Source organism: Patiria miniata, unplaced genomic scaffold (genome assembly GCF_015706575.1).
Source record: "Patiria miniata isolate m_02_andy unplaced genomic scaffold, ASM1570657v1 HiC_scaffold_10, whole genome shotgun sequence".
NCBI classification, from domain to species: domain Eukaryota; kingdom Metazoa; phylum Echinodermata; class Asteroidea; order Valvatida; family Asterinidae; genus Patiria; species Patiria miniata.
In genome coordinates this window covers 985,735-1,002,190 of record NW_024037048.1, presented here as the reverse complement: position 1 = coordinate 1,002,190, position 16,456 = coordinate 985,735, and the positions used below count along the sequence as shown (strand labels likewise).

The 16,456-nt window shown below is 42.3% G+C and overlaps 1 protein-coding gene across 1 annotated transcript in view; it reads right to left on the bottom strand.

The window, feature by feature from the left end:
* LOC119734786 (Hermansky-Pudlak syndrome 1 protein homolog) overlaps nt 1-16,456 on the bottom strand; it is a 129,644-nt gene that overhangs the window by 88,932 nt on the left and 24,256 nt on the right. The window contains exons 3-4 of the mRNA XM_038208343.1: nt 6,444-6,565; nt 5,829-5,937 (exon numbers count right to left, since the gene is read on the bottom strand). Coding sequence (XP_038064271.1) covers nt 5,829-5,937; nt 6,444-6,565 — 231 coding nt within the window. The remainder of the gene's footprint in view (nt 1-5,828; nt 5,938-6,443; nt 6,566-16,456) is intronic.

Here is a 16,456-nt window from a genome sequence, read left to right as displayed (position 1 = left end):
AGAAGAAAATATAAAAATTTTGAAAATTAATAAAAAATCAGATGATGACATTATGATGATGTCACTTCAAACTTTGAATGCTTTTATCAATACCTACCTACCCACCAAGTTTAATAACGAATGGACAAACCCTTATATGTGAATTAAAAAATCATGGTTTTTACCGGTATGACGTCACACATTTTACGAAATTATGTGTATCCATCTAACAAACCTCTTACAAAAAGAATTTCGAATTTACCACGCTCCGCTGATGAGAAATGAGTAAAATCTCTAAAAATTTAATAATTTATATAAAATCACATGATGATGTCATTGTGATGTCACTGCAATTTTTGTCTATTTCACGTTCCAGAAACCGCAATACCGAGTTTGAACCCGATTGGACTTCTGGTTCTGTAGATGTAGGGCCTTAAAATATGCACATTTAGGATGACGCCACGTGATATCACGTGATGACCTTTGACCTTTTGACCCCAAAACCAATCCCAACTTGCCTGTACCCAAGGGCAACCCCCTACCTAAGTTAGACACCAAAATCTCATTTCCAACTCAAGTTATCATCCTGAAACCATTTACCTTTGACTCACCACAGTGACCTTGACCTTTGACTTTTTGACCCCAAAACCAATCCCAACTTGCCTGTACCCAAGGGAAACCCCCTACCGAAGTTAGACAGCAAAATGTGATTTCTAACTCAAGTTATCATCCGGAAACCATTAACCTTTAACTCACCACGGAGACCTTTGACCTTTGGACCTCAAAACCAATCCCAACTTGCCTTCTCCTCAGGGCAACCCCCTACCGAAGTTACAATCCCAAACAACATTTGTAAGTCATGTTTTCATCCGGAAACTAAGCTGCCCAGACGGACATACGGACATACGCACTGACACACCCCCATAAAAAATAATGATCTACATTAACCCTTACCCTACTTGACCCTCCAACGCATGCCAATATGTGCCTCAAGAAAATCTCCTATGTTTTTTGCATGGCCCTCCAATATCTGCCATGTCATTTCAAGGGTAACTGGACAGGCACTCCAATACATGCCACAGAGAACAATGAGAGTCCTCTGATAACAAAGTGAGTGCCCCCAGCTGGTCAGTATCAGGCACCCTCCAGGGCCTCCAACTCCTGCCAATTGGAGCCTTCACTGTCAAGATAGTTTATCTGCCAATATACTGCAGCTGGAGGGCATTGGCATAACCAACTGACATGCAGTAAACTACCCTCAGAGAGTAAGGGTTAAAAAAAGTTAATGTAGATCAGTGCTCACTGGATTAGCTGTTGTACCAGCTTTCGGACCTGGCGTCCATCTTCATAGGGTGTTCTTGCATGTTTTGAACGCGGAGAATTCCACGTTCAAACCACCAGGCGAGAGCGTCCCCAGATCGAATATGAGACGCTGCTCTCGTTCTTTGCGTTGTGCGTCAATTGTTGTCGTAGTTACGACGCACACCTGCATGTTGTCACAAGTGTGAGGATGTGTGTTGAAGTGTTGCGCTACGGAGATGGCTGCCGAATTCTCACACTACGCAGATGTTCGGTGAATCGGTTGGCGATGCGTCGCTTTGTTTCTTGATGTAGAGTTTGTTACATCGTTTGCGAGTGATGCAATATACCAAGTTTGTCGTGGTGCAGGTGTACTTGCCATGGATGTATTGCCGGCCACGTGGTCCGTTGATGCAAGATGAAGCGTCAACATAACGGCAAGTGTTGCAGCGTGAACGATGACAAGGGGTAGTGCCAAACTCATTAGCAGTGTCAGTTGGGAGGGATGTATGGACTAGGAGATCTCTGATGGATTGGTCCTTCTTGAAGGCACACATCGGAGTGGACGATGAATTGAAGATCTCTTTTGTCATAGGGTTGATTTGGAGATTCTTGAAGCAACGTATCAATGAATCACGAACTGGAAGGTTACGTGGGTTTACTCTACATCAGAGAAACAAAGCGACGCCTCGCTGACCGATTCACTGAACATCTGCACAGTGTGAGAATTCGGCAGCCACTCTCCGTAGCGCAACACTTCAAAACACATCCTACGCAGCATTCCTACATTTTGACACACACCCATGTTTGTTTTACATACGCTATGTGGACATTCCTTTGTTTTCGTGTAGTTAAGAAAATTAAGTACAAAAATAATTTTACTTAAACTGTGAAAACTCTTTCAACCCCAAATTTATTTTTTGATTTCCTTGAATGTTTCTCTTCATTCTGCGACAGATAACCCTTACCCAAAAATGCCTCTAAACCTGTTTTCCAGAGAGGGTGAAACGTTATGTGGACGCGGCTTAGTCCACAGAACGCCAACACAACCTGCATTATGTGGACATCTTTTGTTCACATGTCCACATAGTGACCGTAAGACAAACTCGCGCATACATACATACAGACCTACAGACACACACACAGAAGGAATACGCTATGGCAATATCCCCCTCCGGCTTACAGCCAGGGGGATAAAAACTGGAACCATATGAAAATAATAATTATGGGCCATGGCAGCTGTAGGGTGAATTTTCCCGTTGGTCTGTGAAATTCGAATTTTTTTGCAGTCGCATTTGCGGGAAATGTAGTTGAAATATAACCGTAGTACACAGGCAAATGCTGACTGTACAGTTTTGACAATAAATGCAATAAAATGTGAAAGGTACGAGGCACTAGGTATGGGCTAAGACCGTGTAATTTGCTATGAAAATGTTCTGTGTTACCATAAAATAAAAAAAATCTGAAAAGTCATCATTAAAGGGAAAATACAACATTTGCAAACATCAAAAAATAAAACTACCAAATCATTTTGAAATACCTTGCTGGACTGTTAGTGAATGACAGTGTAAAGCATCCTGTAAAATCATGGCACCTCGTATACTGTCATTTTCAAGAAAAGTGGTATTTTTGTATCAATTTCCAACGCTGATCGGCCGATCAGCGTTGGAAAAAACTGGCTTTTTTTCAAATACTGGCCCCAGTTGACCATCGCACTTGTTTGCAATCGATTACACACCTATGGACGGGTACAAGCCAGCTAGACTGGTTCCCTGACCTTACAATTCCCCAATATATGTAAACTGCTCTGTTTCTTCTTAAATGGAGTCAGGGAACCAGACTACAGGAAAATGATTGTTTTTCTTGGTTTTTATAGCATTTTCGAACCCAAAACCTCAAAAAAGTCAGTGTAACTATATTTGCTATATATTTCCAACCCCCCAATTCCATCCATTTCTGAAAATTACAGCAAAAGCAAATGATGTATATTCCCTTTAAGTGACAGTACTGCAGTCATCAACAAATGTAAACTTTAACTTCTTACAACTTAGGGAGACCTGCGAGGAAAAAGTTGATTCAAGTTTTATTCAAGTTGGTTCAACCATAAAGCATGGACAAACAGCTTTACTGTTTGTACTGACTTATTGTCTATCTTGACAGTTTTGGCTGTCTTTTATAAACCATATTATTATTTTTTTTTTTTATATTTATTTTTAAGATTTTTCTTGTATTAATTTTAGTTTGTTCTTAAATTTTAACTGATTTATTTTTATTTCTGTGAAGCGCCTTGAGCGTCAATTTTGACGGATTTGGCGCTATACAAGAATTAGATATTATTAATATTATTATTATTTTTATTATTATTATTTTAGAAAAAATACGTGTAAAGAAATACTTTTAAAAAAATACTTTGTCAAATTTTTGTATTAGAAGAAAATGTTAAAAAGTTGATAAATTAATAAAAAAATAAGTGATGACGTCATCATGACTTCACTTCAGATTTTACATACTAATAACACTATCTACCTACCCACCAAGTTTCAAGACAATCGGACTTTAATACCCTTATCAGTGTTATTAAAAATTGCATTTTTAATGACGTCATCGTGACATCACACATTTTTCACAAAATACACAGGTACCTATTACAGCATGTTGAAGCTAATCGGATGAATAAAGGTGTTAAAGGTATAGTCCATCATTTGTAATTTGTACAGTTTGTTCGTTTGAAGCAACAAAAGTGTTCAAAATCTAATGAAGGACACTGAACAGCTAACCTGATGAAGTTTCAGCTCAGCTTCAGCTGTATATTCCAAAAAAAAAGCATTCTAGGATCTCAATTTCAAATCAAAAGTTGCTGAATCAATTGTTTTGAATTGCAGCTATACGCAATGTCATGCACTGATTCGACGAATTATAGCAACCGCGCGCGCCTGTGTGTCATGCCAATGCTTGCGTGCTCTGCGCCGAATAACAAAACGAACTACTAATTTAAATTTTCCTACGGTGCTTCTTAAGACGCACCGTTGGAAAGGCCTTCTTTCGTTGATTTCTTCAAAATGAGAGCTTGCCAGAAAGAATAATTTCACAGGGAGTTTAGTCCCCTTACTATCTTTTAACCAGTATGTTTTTCAACAATAATTACGCCAGTTACTTTTTTGGATAGCTGCAAATGATGGACTCCAACTTTAAATTTTGTAAGCAGAATAAAATTGTAAATATTTTTAAAAATCGTCAAAAATCAACCGATGACGTCATCATGACGTCATTTCAGATTTTGTATACTAGCACTATTATCTACCCAACCACCAAGTTTCACTATGATTGGACATTCCCTTATATGTGTTAAAAAAAAAAATTCGCATTTTTGATGACGTCATAATGACGTCGCACAATTTTCACAATTTTGTGAATATACCTGTTATCTAAGAAACATAATACAAAAAGAATTTTGAATTTAGCATATTGCGTTCGTGAGATATGGCTTAAAGGTCCAAAACTTCAAAAATCGATATAAAATCACATGATGTATGACAAAGTTTTCATTAGAATACGAGTTTGTTTTAGGTCCAAAGTGCGGCAGTCAATAAAACATGTACAAAGTGTATGGGATTTGGGTAAGAACAAAAAGAAACAGTGGGAAAAAAAAAAAAAAAAAAATCAGAACAAAAACAATGATTTTCCGCTTTCGAGCGGAAAAGCAAAAATCAGAACAAAAACAAAGGCTTTTACGCAAATTTGCAAAAACACAAAAAAATCAGAACAAAAACAAAGTCTTTTTCGCAAATTTGCGAAAAAGCCAAAGAAAAAAAGTAAGAAAAAAAAAGTAACAGCCATAGTCAAGTTATCATCTGGAAACCATTCACCTTTAACTCAACATGGTGACCTTGATCTTTGACCTTTGACCCCAGAACCAATCCCAACATGCCTGTACCAATGGGAAACCCCTACCGAAGTTAGACAGCAAAATATAATTTCTAACTCAAGTTATCATCCGGAAACGATTTACCTTTAACTCACTACGGTGACCTTGACCTTTGACTTTTTTACCCCAAAGCAAACTTTGCGGAAAAGCCAAAAAAAAAAAAAAATTGTTATAAATTTTCCACAAAGAATGGTTTCAAACACATTTTCCAATGTTAGACATCCGAATGATGAAAGTTACATGTAGGTGAACCAATGCATGCACATAAACGTTTTCCTTTCACTTTGCATATTTGTCGGTAAGGTTACAGAAGTGGAAGTAACATATGAATAAATCAAATTAGGTTTTGCCCTTCACCGACGTTTTTTAAACACTGTATACTCAGTGTGTTACCTCCCGAGTGAAAGTCGGGAAAAAAAAGAAAAAAAGACTGCGTTTGTATTGTAACAAATGCGCTAGCTCTAGTTATTTTGTCCCCAGAAATTTTGAGCTGTTTCCAGCTGCATTAAGACTCCCTATCACCTGAAAATGTGTCAAAGTCGTTTGCAAAATGTACAATGGAAATCAGGTAATATCCACTTCTATTCAATGTAAACTGTTGGGTCAATAAAATGCAGCAACTAACCTCTACCAGGAAGCATTGCTCTTTGCCATATAACTCTGTCCAGGTGTCAATCAATCTGGCTAATTCCTCCCATACGCGTTGTCTCTCAGAAACGCTTTCTGGTCGAAGCCTAAAAAAAAAACAATTAAAAATAGTTACACTTTCAATAACAATCAAACTATAGTAGCTGGATGATTTATATACATGTACTTGGTACAAGTGAATATATCTGATGGCCTGTACCCCCACATTGGACAGGAGTCACACAATTTTATTCTGGGAAAAGAGATTTTGGGTGGGGTATATAGGAAAAGAGGAAAAAAATCAAGATGTATTCTTTGCCAGAAGCACACTCAGGAATCAGAGTCCTTATCTTGTTAGTCCCCCGGTACAGCCCAAAGAACAAATAGCAACACCTCTATTGAATGGCATATCTCACTCGTTACACAGTATTCAACAAAATGTTGTGGCTCTGCCACAGCTCCAGTGTTCTACCTTTACTTTACCCTGTTAACATCTCTCTCTTCCCTTTCTCTACTTCAGTCTTCCTTTATCCTTCCATGCTGCATTCTGAGCTCTCCTGCACTATTTTTGTTAAATGTAAAGCTAAAGATAGCTTCCATAAAATAAACTCACTGATCAGATATAGGCCCATAGTAAAATTCAACCAGTCGATGAAGAACTTGCAGTTTGCGTTGAAGAAACACTTCGGATTCAGAGCCATCACCATTCACGGCAATGTACAGATGATCATCGCACTGCAGATAAGAACAATTGCAAGTAATAGATTCCAGTCACCTAGCTTTCCATGAGCTGAGACTCATAAAGCTATCTTTTTTGTATATAAATGTGTTTTTGTTGTGGTCCTGTATAGAGGGGATGCTGTCCCTATAACTAGCTTGTAAGACAAAGTAAACGGTTAAAAAAAAAAGCTTATGAGAGAACAAGCTGGACACCATTCCATGTCAGATTTATATGAACACTAGCGGGATGCCGCGCTTCGCTCGGCACCCGCTAGATGGGTGGAGTTGACTGTTTCGTAATAATTACTGTATACAGTGAAATCTCGATAATTTAAACTCCAATAACTCCAAACAACTGTTAAGTCAAATAAAGAATCAGACGCTCTGCTGCACGCGAGCCTATTTGGACTCGCCATCAGTCTCGCCTAAGTTGTATTTGCGTTTAGCAACGTGCGCGCACATAACATTTCCTGCGGAGATTGTGCGAGGGTCCAGGACATATTGTCAATATAGGGGAAGGGGCTAGCTAGGGTGAAGGGTGCTAGTCGGAACGCCCAATTTCCGTACAACCCGTCAACCATGTCACAAATATTTCCGGGGATGGGGAGAAATATTTCCAGGGAAGGGGAGAAATGGTTTTTGTTATAGAGGGGAGATGGTGATATTGAAATCGCTGATATTGTGGAGGTTTATGTTTGTGCTGGGATTCATACCGTTTAAATGTTGTTTTAAATTGCGCACCGATTAGTAAGGTCTTGCTGTCAACAGTTGAATGAAATTAAGTATTTATTGCCGACCGATTGTCTCATGCGATGTCTCATTACATGCACATAAAGCTCATAACTAATGTTGTGCTGGAATATTGTCCAGTCAAATTGAACATTGATTTTTCAAGGTGCCAAACCATTAAGGACGTATACACCAACTGTACAATTAGGTAATTTAGATGAAACGCGGTTTGATCTTGGCCTTTACAACGTCGTATTCATCGTTCTCACTACAGAGGAGAGGAGGGGGAAGCCAGTGGGGGTGGGGGTTGGATATTGTGTGGCCTATTTACATGGGCGTCGCCAGGATTTGTTTTCTAGAGGGGGCAAAACATATTTTTGCCAAAAAAATGCCTGTTTTTCTCAACACATTCTCCATTTATCAGTTTTAGAGGGGGGCAGGGACATTTAGCCCCCCCAACTCATTAAATTTAAAATTAAACTCATTTTTTTCCCTTCTTTTTTCTTTGCTTTTCCGGGGGGGGGGGGGGGGGGGGCAGGTGCCCCCCTTGCTCCCCCCCCTCCCCCTTGCGACGCCCATGCCTACTTATGTTACACCTGTGAATGGTCACTTATATTTCCGGGGAAGTGGGCAACAATTTATATTCGTTATGGTGAAGGGGGTGTTTCTTATGTATTAAGTAGTAGTTGATGTCATTATAACAGTTGGTGTTTTTATTATGGTGATGGGGTTGTAGAGCAAAGTATTGTAACACGTTTATTTGCAGAAGAGAGTAAAACTATAAGAAAGGACATATTGGAGCACTTCATAATTATGTCAAGAACCACATGTTAAATGTATTTATTACAAAACTGTGAAAATGAAATCAGATACAATGCACACACGATTTTTTTAGTAATAATGTGTTTGCATTCATTACAGGGTAGTACCTCGACAAAACTCAGGGGATATAATTGTAGTAAATTTTCGGAGCGATTTTCGCAAGGGACGTCGGTCCAGGCTTGTTTAGCATAGGCAAAAACATTCCATGAAAGACTTTCAAGCAAGACGGGTAATCATTCCATAATTATTCTTGGGTACAACTAAGCCAAGGATATAACTTTAAAAAAGGATGGACATAAAACAGCAGAAAAGAGTGATTATTTTTGCACTTTTTCATTTTCATGACTTCTAAATAATAAAATTATGGCTAGAAGAAAAATGTGTTTTGAATGGGTAAAGAGAAAAAGCAGGAATCTTGCAGATGAACTGGAAAGAATAGGTGTGTCGCGTCTTCGTCTTGAGTCGAGATTCTTGCTTTGGGAACTGGTTGAAGCATGCACTGGAGCATGCTTGGAGCATGGTTGGAGCTGGTCATGTGATGTGGGTGTCATCGGGAGTCCTGTGTAAAGGAGTAACAAAGAAAACTTGTAAAAAAAAATACATCGGCTAACAATAGCTACAAATAAATTGTTCCTGCGCGGTTTGTGCCTTACGATTCTGCGCGCCGTGCGTGCTCACAGCACATCGCGCAGTAATCGCCATCTTTATTTTCGGGTTGCGTGTTTTCGCTGCGCTGTCATCGTAATTTCCCCCCCCAAAAAAAAATTTCTCTAAAAAAATCAAAACCCGGCCCTCTATCTATGACATACCAGTTTATTGAGAATGTCTCCAACTATTTTGGTCGGGCTTTTGTAAAGAAGATTTTGTTCCCTTATAGGAACCGGGCCCTACTACTACATACTAAATACTACACGATCGCCATGTCCGAGGCCCACGCGATTGGGTCACACTTTTCACAAACAACAATTGTCATTGCCAGCAGTGGTGTTCGAAAAAATACTTATAATCCTTTGCCAGAGGTGTTCGAAAGAATTACTACTAACTATAATCTATAATGTGTCATAGCACAAATCGGACTTACCATTGAAAGAGAAAATTGTAGCATAAACAATGCATCAAATGACCATCAAACGAAGCTAGTAGTGCTGAGAAAATGTGGGGCAAGCATGCCTTTAGCTTTGCATGTTGCATGGAATACCGTTGCATGCGCTGCAGCGCAAGCTCCTCTAAACGAACGTATACGTATACGTGGCACGACAGGTGTAGCGTGAATATCCGACTCCATGAAATGTGGACTCATTGGTAGTACTGCGCACGCGTGAGTACGATATACTACGCTATTTTAAGGATCATTTCGGGAGAGTGACCTGTCACGTGCGAGGGATCAACCAATAATAGGGAAATAGGGGTCCGATTTTCATAGGAGTCGAATTTTCATGTGACACCGGCCCATACGCAAGCAAGATGGCCGGCGCGGCCCAATGGGGAAGGGAATTATGGGAAATAGGGTGGAAATAGTCGGGCCCCGTTCCGCACCCCCCGCGGCCAACGGGCGCGGGCGGGACGGGAGACCGGTCGGGAAAATGACAGCGCCCTCCGATTATTTTCGTGATTGTAGTATAGATGTTATCCAGGTACCCTCCTGCTGACTTTACTCCATTAACAATGATTGAGATGGTAATTGGTTGGTACCCAAGGACAAGCAAAAGGGTGCCATTTGCTCCCGAAGTGTAAATGAATCCCATAGACAATTATCACAACAGGCAATGGATCGATCTGGATTTGGCCATATCTCCCTCCCACTTTAAGAGTGATGGCGTAGTATGCCACAAACTCGGTTAGAGTTAGTCTTGATGCAAGTGGACCGTTGCAGCCATCACCAACGTGACGATCTACGTCAACAAAATGCCGCAGTTTTCCATCGGCTCACCCGTAGAGGAACTTCCACCCTAGGTTGCAAACAACCAGGGTTTAATCACTTTTGTTCGTAACTGGAACACCGGAGAAAAATACGACAACAGTCACTGTTTCTTTCGGTGTCTGGCCGTATCCAGGGGAGCCAATTCAACTCAACTGAAAAGGCAGTACACGAGGTAGACGAAATAATGCTGATGAGCTGGCCATTGCCGAGGTGGTGTTTCAGGTGAATGTGCAGGTATATACACTGCTGCCGGCTGCTGCCTATGACGTAGATGGTGAAAACGAGGCTGATGAGATGACACAGGCCGAGGAGGAACATCCCAGCAAATGTAGGATACAGGTGGAACTGATCAGGTGTTCTCACCGCCGCTATCCCAATACTCTGTATCTTAACCTGTGGGGAAACCACTTTTTCTATAATTCCGATCTGAATAAGTACAGCCGATTGTACGCCTGCTCGAAGTGTTGCACCGTGTTTAAGAGATCTCCTACGTCACAAACTCATTTTGTGACGTCAACGTCAAACACAAGTTCATTGGAGGTTCTTACCAACTGCCCTTAACTGTCTTTGACAAGTTATCCGAGGTCGGCATAGATGTAGAGGAGGACATGAAATATAACCCCTACAGGGCCACTTTCGATTATATGCTACTTCCAGTCCGTATCTCCCTCAATGCGCCAGCGAGACTCCAAATTGTGTTGGGAAGCATGCCACTAGATACTGAGTGTCAGCATTGCCAGTAATATTCTGGAATACGAGGCACCACTGTGTTTTGTCAGTAACGGCAACCCGCGTGAACTGTTATCAAACATGGTCGATTACTTGCATACCATCAGTCTAGCTGCGTACGAGATACTTCTGGAGAAGTATGAAGTCATTTTCGAGCAGTTGGATGAAATGATTGAGGCAATGAGAAGCGAGTTGATTGAGGACATGAAAAGCGAATCAACGCTGCAGAGCAAACTGCACAAACACATCAACAAAATCAGGGAGCAGTTAAATCCCCCCCCCCCCCCACAGTAGTGTGGTTGGGGTCTACGAGTGAATACTTACCTGTAGAGCGAATACTACCTATGCATTGTTCCCTATGCCGGCAGGCAATTTGCTAAGAGTTTTACACACAATAGCGCCCTCAAGTGTCCTATCCACGACACCCTGTGACATGCGCACTACGTTAGCGTCCTCTTTTTCTCAAGCGTTACCTGCGTAAGCACTCAAGGAATTGAGTATAGTGGGGAAGGAGGGAGGGGTGCTCTACAGATAAGTATTCGCTCGTAGACCCCAACCACACTACTGTGGGGGGGGGGGGGGAGTCTACATCACTCTACTTACCTGTAGAGCGAATACTACCTATGCATAGACTCGCACCGAGTAAGGCGGTGGGTATACGCGAGTTACCGTATGTCTACAGGGGCGTAGGACATGAGGCGTGTCCGAAGGACAAACAAAACCCTAGACGCTCTAGGCTTCATCTCGTAGGTGGAACCCAAAAAGCTTGTGCGCAAAAGGTCGGGGGGGGGGGGGTGTCACCATTATGGGGATAAACACATGATAGGTACACCTCATTAGACTTAATGCCCATAGAAATATATATTTATATGCTCACCCGCTCACTGACCGCCTTCAGCACTTCTCTTCCAGCCTTGTAATCTGACTGGAGGACATCCTTCAGGCCGGCTTCCCGCGAAAGTGTTAGGGTTCTTCCAGCAGGCTGCCTTGACGATGTCACCTAGTGGTACGGCAGGAGAAATGGGTTCCCATGCACCCCCCTAAAATAAAATTCCAAGATGGTTTTTAGAATCCCTAGGACATCGGATTAAAGAATTTTGATGTTGCCAGCGAAAAAAAATTGTCCCATGATGCCCTAATTTGCATATTTCCAAGATGGCTGCCGTGCAAATAATTAAAACGCTAAATGTCATATGTTAGTAACTAATGAGCCAATGTTGATAATCTTGGTGTCAAAATTATGGCTTTTGGGGTGCTGAATCGATTTTCGAGGTTTCTAAAATAGCTGGAGGTCAAGGTCACATGATTCAGGCAAAAGTCAAGGTCATTTAGGTAAAACATGCGTCCGGCATTATTTTTTACCTAGCTCCCATAGATATGGTGATAGAGGCCTACTTATTGCTTTACAAATTTTCCACATTATCCCAATTACCAAATCCATTTAGTGATAAAAAAAATATGTGGCATTTTATTTTGGACTTATGGCTCAATATTTGATCCCACCTCTAAGTTTTGGATATGACCCAATATTATGAAAATTCTTAAAATATAGCCAGTGGATAAAAGCTTACCGTTATTTTTTTTTTTTAGGGTCATGGAATCGATTGATGGTGGTTTAGATATAATCAGAGGCCATGTTCTTGCTCCAAGGACAAGGGTCAAGGGCATTTTATTAATGAAATACTTCTTTGTTTCATTTTCAGACATGCACGATTTTTGTCCAACTCCCATTGATATGGGTAATAAAAAGCTTATTGTTCAGAATTTTTTCTTTATTAACCCAAAGACTATTTTATGTGAACAATATGGTTAATCATGATCTTCGAGGTCATAGGATGTGTCAATTTGAGGTCTTCGTCATTGTGTTAAGGTCATCTTCAAGGTCATAGGACGGAAGAAATAAGTACATACAACTTACCGCATAGACCTCATTGCAAGTGATGAACATTTATTACTCCTGAACCGGTAATTACAGAAAGACTACTGGGTTATTTATAACAAGTGACGTTGTGGCGAAGTCTAAGGGACATCCTCAGAATCCATGAAAACATCATCTTCGTCAATCTCCATAGTCTCCTTAGGATACCGCGTGCTACTTCGCTCTCTTGCTGGCCCTCTACATTTTCAGCAGCATCAGTGTCCAACGGATCAACGAGTGATGGTGGCAAGATAGGGCCAATTGACCAGACAGGCTCCAGTACATGTACCCCTCCAACTGTCTTCAGCCACCCTTGACCCTCATCATACGGTTTGGGAGCCCCAAAATTAGGGTCAGCAGCACACTTGTAGCCGGCTGGCCACACGGTGGTTGACGCACTGCACATGATGAGGGATGAGTGAGTTATGGCAGGGAGGCAGGCGGACCATGTCAACCTTCCACTTGGAGTTAAGCTAGTGGTGCTCTCCCTCAGCAGCTTGCTCCTCACCACATTCCAACGGCCAAGTACCAGGCAAACTTGATGGAACAGGGCAAATACCGGCTTGTTATGGGCTTGTTCTGGCAGTACCGTACAGTTTCAATGGTCCTCAACCAGAAACGGGCCATTACTGGCTTGATTGCGGCAATGCAGTTCCGTGTTGACGGCACAGAGCTGGTCCAGTGCTTCTACATGTATATACAACAAACCGTAACGCCAAGATGGTACAGAGCCTGAATCGGGTCACTGCTGGTCCTTTCAGAAAGACAGTACAGGGCCTGACGAGGCCACTGATATTCCTGTCAAAACCATTATGGCAAGATATGTTATCGAGCCCGAAGTGGTCTTTCTGAAAGGACCAGCAGTGACCCGATTCAGGCTTTATACCGTTTTGCCAATATGGTTTGCCTTAAGAGGGCCGGCACTGGCCCGATTCAGGCTGTGTGCCGTTTTCTTGCCGTTATGGCTTGTCGCAAGAGGATGGCTGACACTGGCCCGATTCAGGCATACCGTCTTGCCGATATGGTTTGTCGTAAGAGGCTAGCACTGGCCCGATACAGGCTGTGTGCGGTCTTACTGTTATTCTTGTCGCAAGAGGGCCGGCACTGGCCCAATTCAGGCTTTGTATTGTGCTACCATTAAGGTTTGCCAGCACTGGACCAGCTCTGTGCCGTCATGGTGCCGTCAACACGGAACTGCATTGCCGCAATCAAGCCAGCAATGGCCTGTTTTTCTGGTTTTGGACCATTGAATTTACGGTACTGCCAGACCAAGCCCATAACAAAACGGTATCTGCCCTGTACCGTCATGTTTGCCCGGTGCTTGGCCTATATGCGTTCTCGGGAAGGACTGCAAGGGCAAGGGGAAGGTGGCGTCACTGAAGAAGCTCCAGAAGAACACCAAGTTCCACAAGGTTTTCAGGCAAATAACATTTGCATATCAACAATTATTTGCATGTAGTCACATTCAAGTGCTCTTTCAAATTCATTGTGGTTCATGAAGTGATCGTACATTATGAACTGTGTTACAGGCAGGTCGGCGTGACAGGGAGGGTGGCCCCAGAGGCGCAGGAGCAGTTGGAGGCCTTCACCTGCGCCATGTATGGTCAAGCGCGTGAGACATGTATATGTGAATGTGGTGAGGAGCAAGCTGCTCAGGGAGAGGACCACAAGCTTCACTGCAAGTGGAAGGTTGACATGGTCCGCCTGCCTCCCTGCCATAACTAACTCATCCTTCATCAAGTGCAGCGCGTCAACCACCGTGTGGCCGGCCGGCTACAAGCGTGCTGCTGACCCTAATTTACCGTATGATAAGGATCAAGGGTGGCTGAAGACAGTTGAAGGGGTACATGTACTGGAGCCAGTCTGGTCAATTGGCCCTATCTTGCCACCATCACTCGTTGATCCGTTGGACACTGATGCTGCTGAAAATGAAGAGGGCCAGCAAGAGAGCGAAGTAGGCACACGGTATCCTAAGGAGAATATGGAGATTGATGAAGATGATATTTTAATGGATTCTGAGAATGTCCATTTGACTTCGCCATAAGTTCCCTTGTTATAAATAGCTCAGTAGTCTTTTTTCTGTTATGACCGGTTCAGGAGTTACTGAAGTAATAAATGTTCATCACTTGCAACGAGGTCTATGCGCTAAGTGGTACTTATTTCTCCCATCCTATGACCTTGAAGATGACCTTAACACAATGATGAAGACATTTACACATCCCATGACCTCAAAGATCATGATTAACCATATTGTTCACATAAAAATGTCTTTGGTTTTAATAAGAAAAATTCTGAACAATAAGCTTTCATTTCCATATCAATGGGAGTTGGACAAAAATCGTGCATGTCTGAAAATGAAAACGAAGAAGTTTTTTTAATAAAATGCCCATGACCCTTGTCCTTGGGGCAAGAAAATGACCTCTGATAACTTCTAAACCACCATCAATCGATTCCATGACCCTAAAAAAAAATATAACGGCAAGTTTTTATCCACTGGCTATATTTTAAGAATTTTCATGATATTGGGTCATATCCAAAACTTAGGGGGTGGGATCAAATATTGAGTCATAAGTCCAAAATAAAATGCCACATATTTTTTTTATTAAATGGATTTTGTAAATTTTGGGATAATGTGGGAAATTTGTAAAGCAATAGGCAGGCCTCTATCCCCATATCTATGGGAGCTAGGTAAAAAATAATGCCGGTGGGGAAATGACTTTTGCCTGAATCACGTGACATTGACCTCCAGCTATTTTAGAAACCTCGAAAATCGATTCAGCACCCCAAAAAGCCATAATTTTGACACCAAGATGATCAAAATCGGCTCATTAGTCACTAACATATGACATTTAGCGTTTTAATTATTTGCACGGCAGCCATCTTGGAAATATGCAAATTAGGGCATCATGGGACAATTTTTTTCACTGGCAACATCAAAATTCTTTAATCCGATGTCCTAGGGATTCTAAAAATCATCTTGGAATTTTATTTTAGGGGGGGTGCATGGGAACCCATTTCTCCTGCCGTACTATAGGGGGACACCCTTAAAAAAGGCCCACGAGGCGGACACTCCCCTGACCTCATGCGCTCGAATGGGTCCCTCGGTCGCTGGCCAGCCGCCCGGTACGGAACGAATGGCCGTCATGATCCAGCGGGTGATTGTATCGCGGGAAGCCGGCCTATAGGGCGGGGTCGTTGTGACAAACAATCTTCCGTGTCCCGTACGAAGTGACTTCGTGCGGTTGACATACCACTTAAGTGCTCGAACTGGGCACCAAAGTTTGTCGTTTGTCTCAGTCGAAAAAGACTTGATGTCCGGGACAAAGATGTCTGGGGGCGTAAAAGCCTCTGACTGGTTCTTTGCAAGAAAACTGGCCGTAGGGATCAGGCGGACACCCCCCGGTTCCCACCAGATGTCTCCTGTCTGCACCGACAATAAGTGTAGTTCGCTACGTCGTCGAGACGTAGCGACAGCCAACAGCAAAGCTACTTTGATGGAGAGTTGTAACAAAGTTGAGCAATCCATTGGTTCAAAAGGGGCCTTCGCCAGTGTGGATAGTACACTGAAGAGGTCCCAAGATGGGATTAATGTGCGTACTGGGGGACGAGTATTAAACATCCCCTTGATCAGTTGGCTGATTGCAGGGTTGTCGGAAACGGAAGAACCGTCCGGAAACCCCTGATGAATCGCGGCAACGGCCGATCGATAATTTTTTACCGTGGCCGTCGTGAGCCCACTGTTAAAAAGGTCTAGGAGGAAATCCCCCACTCCCCCATCAGAAGTATT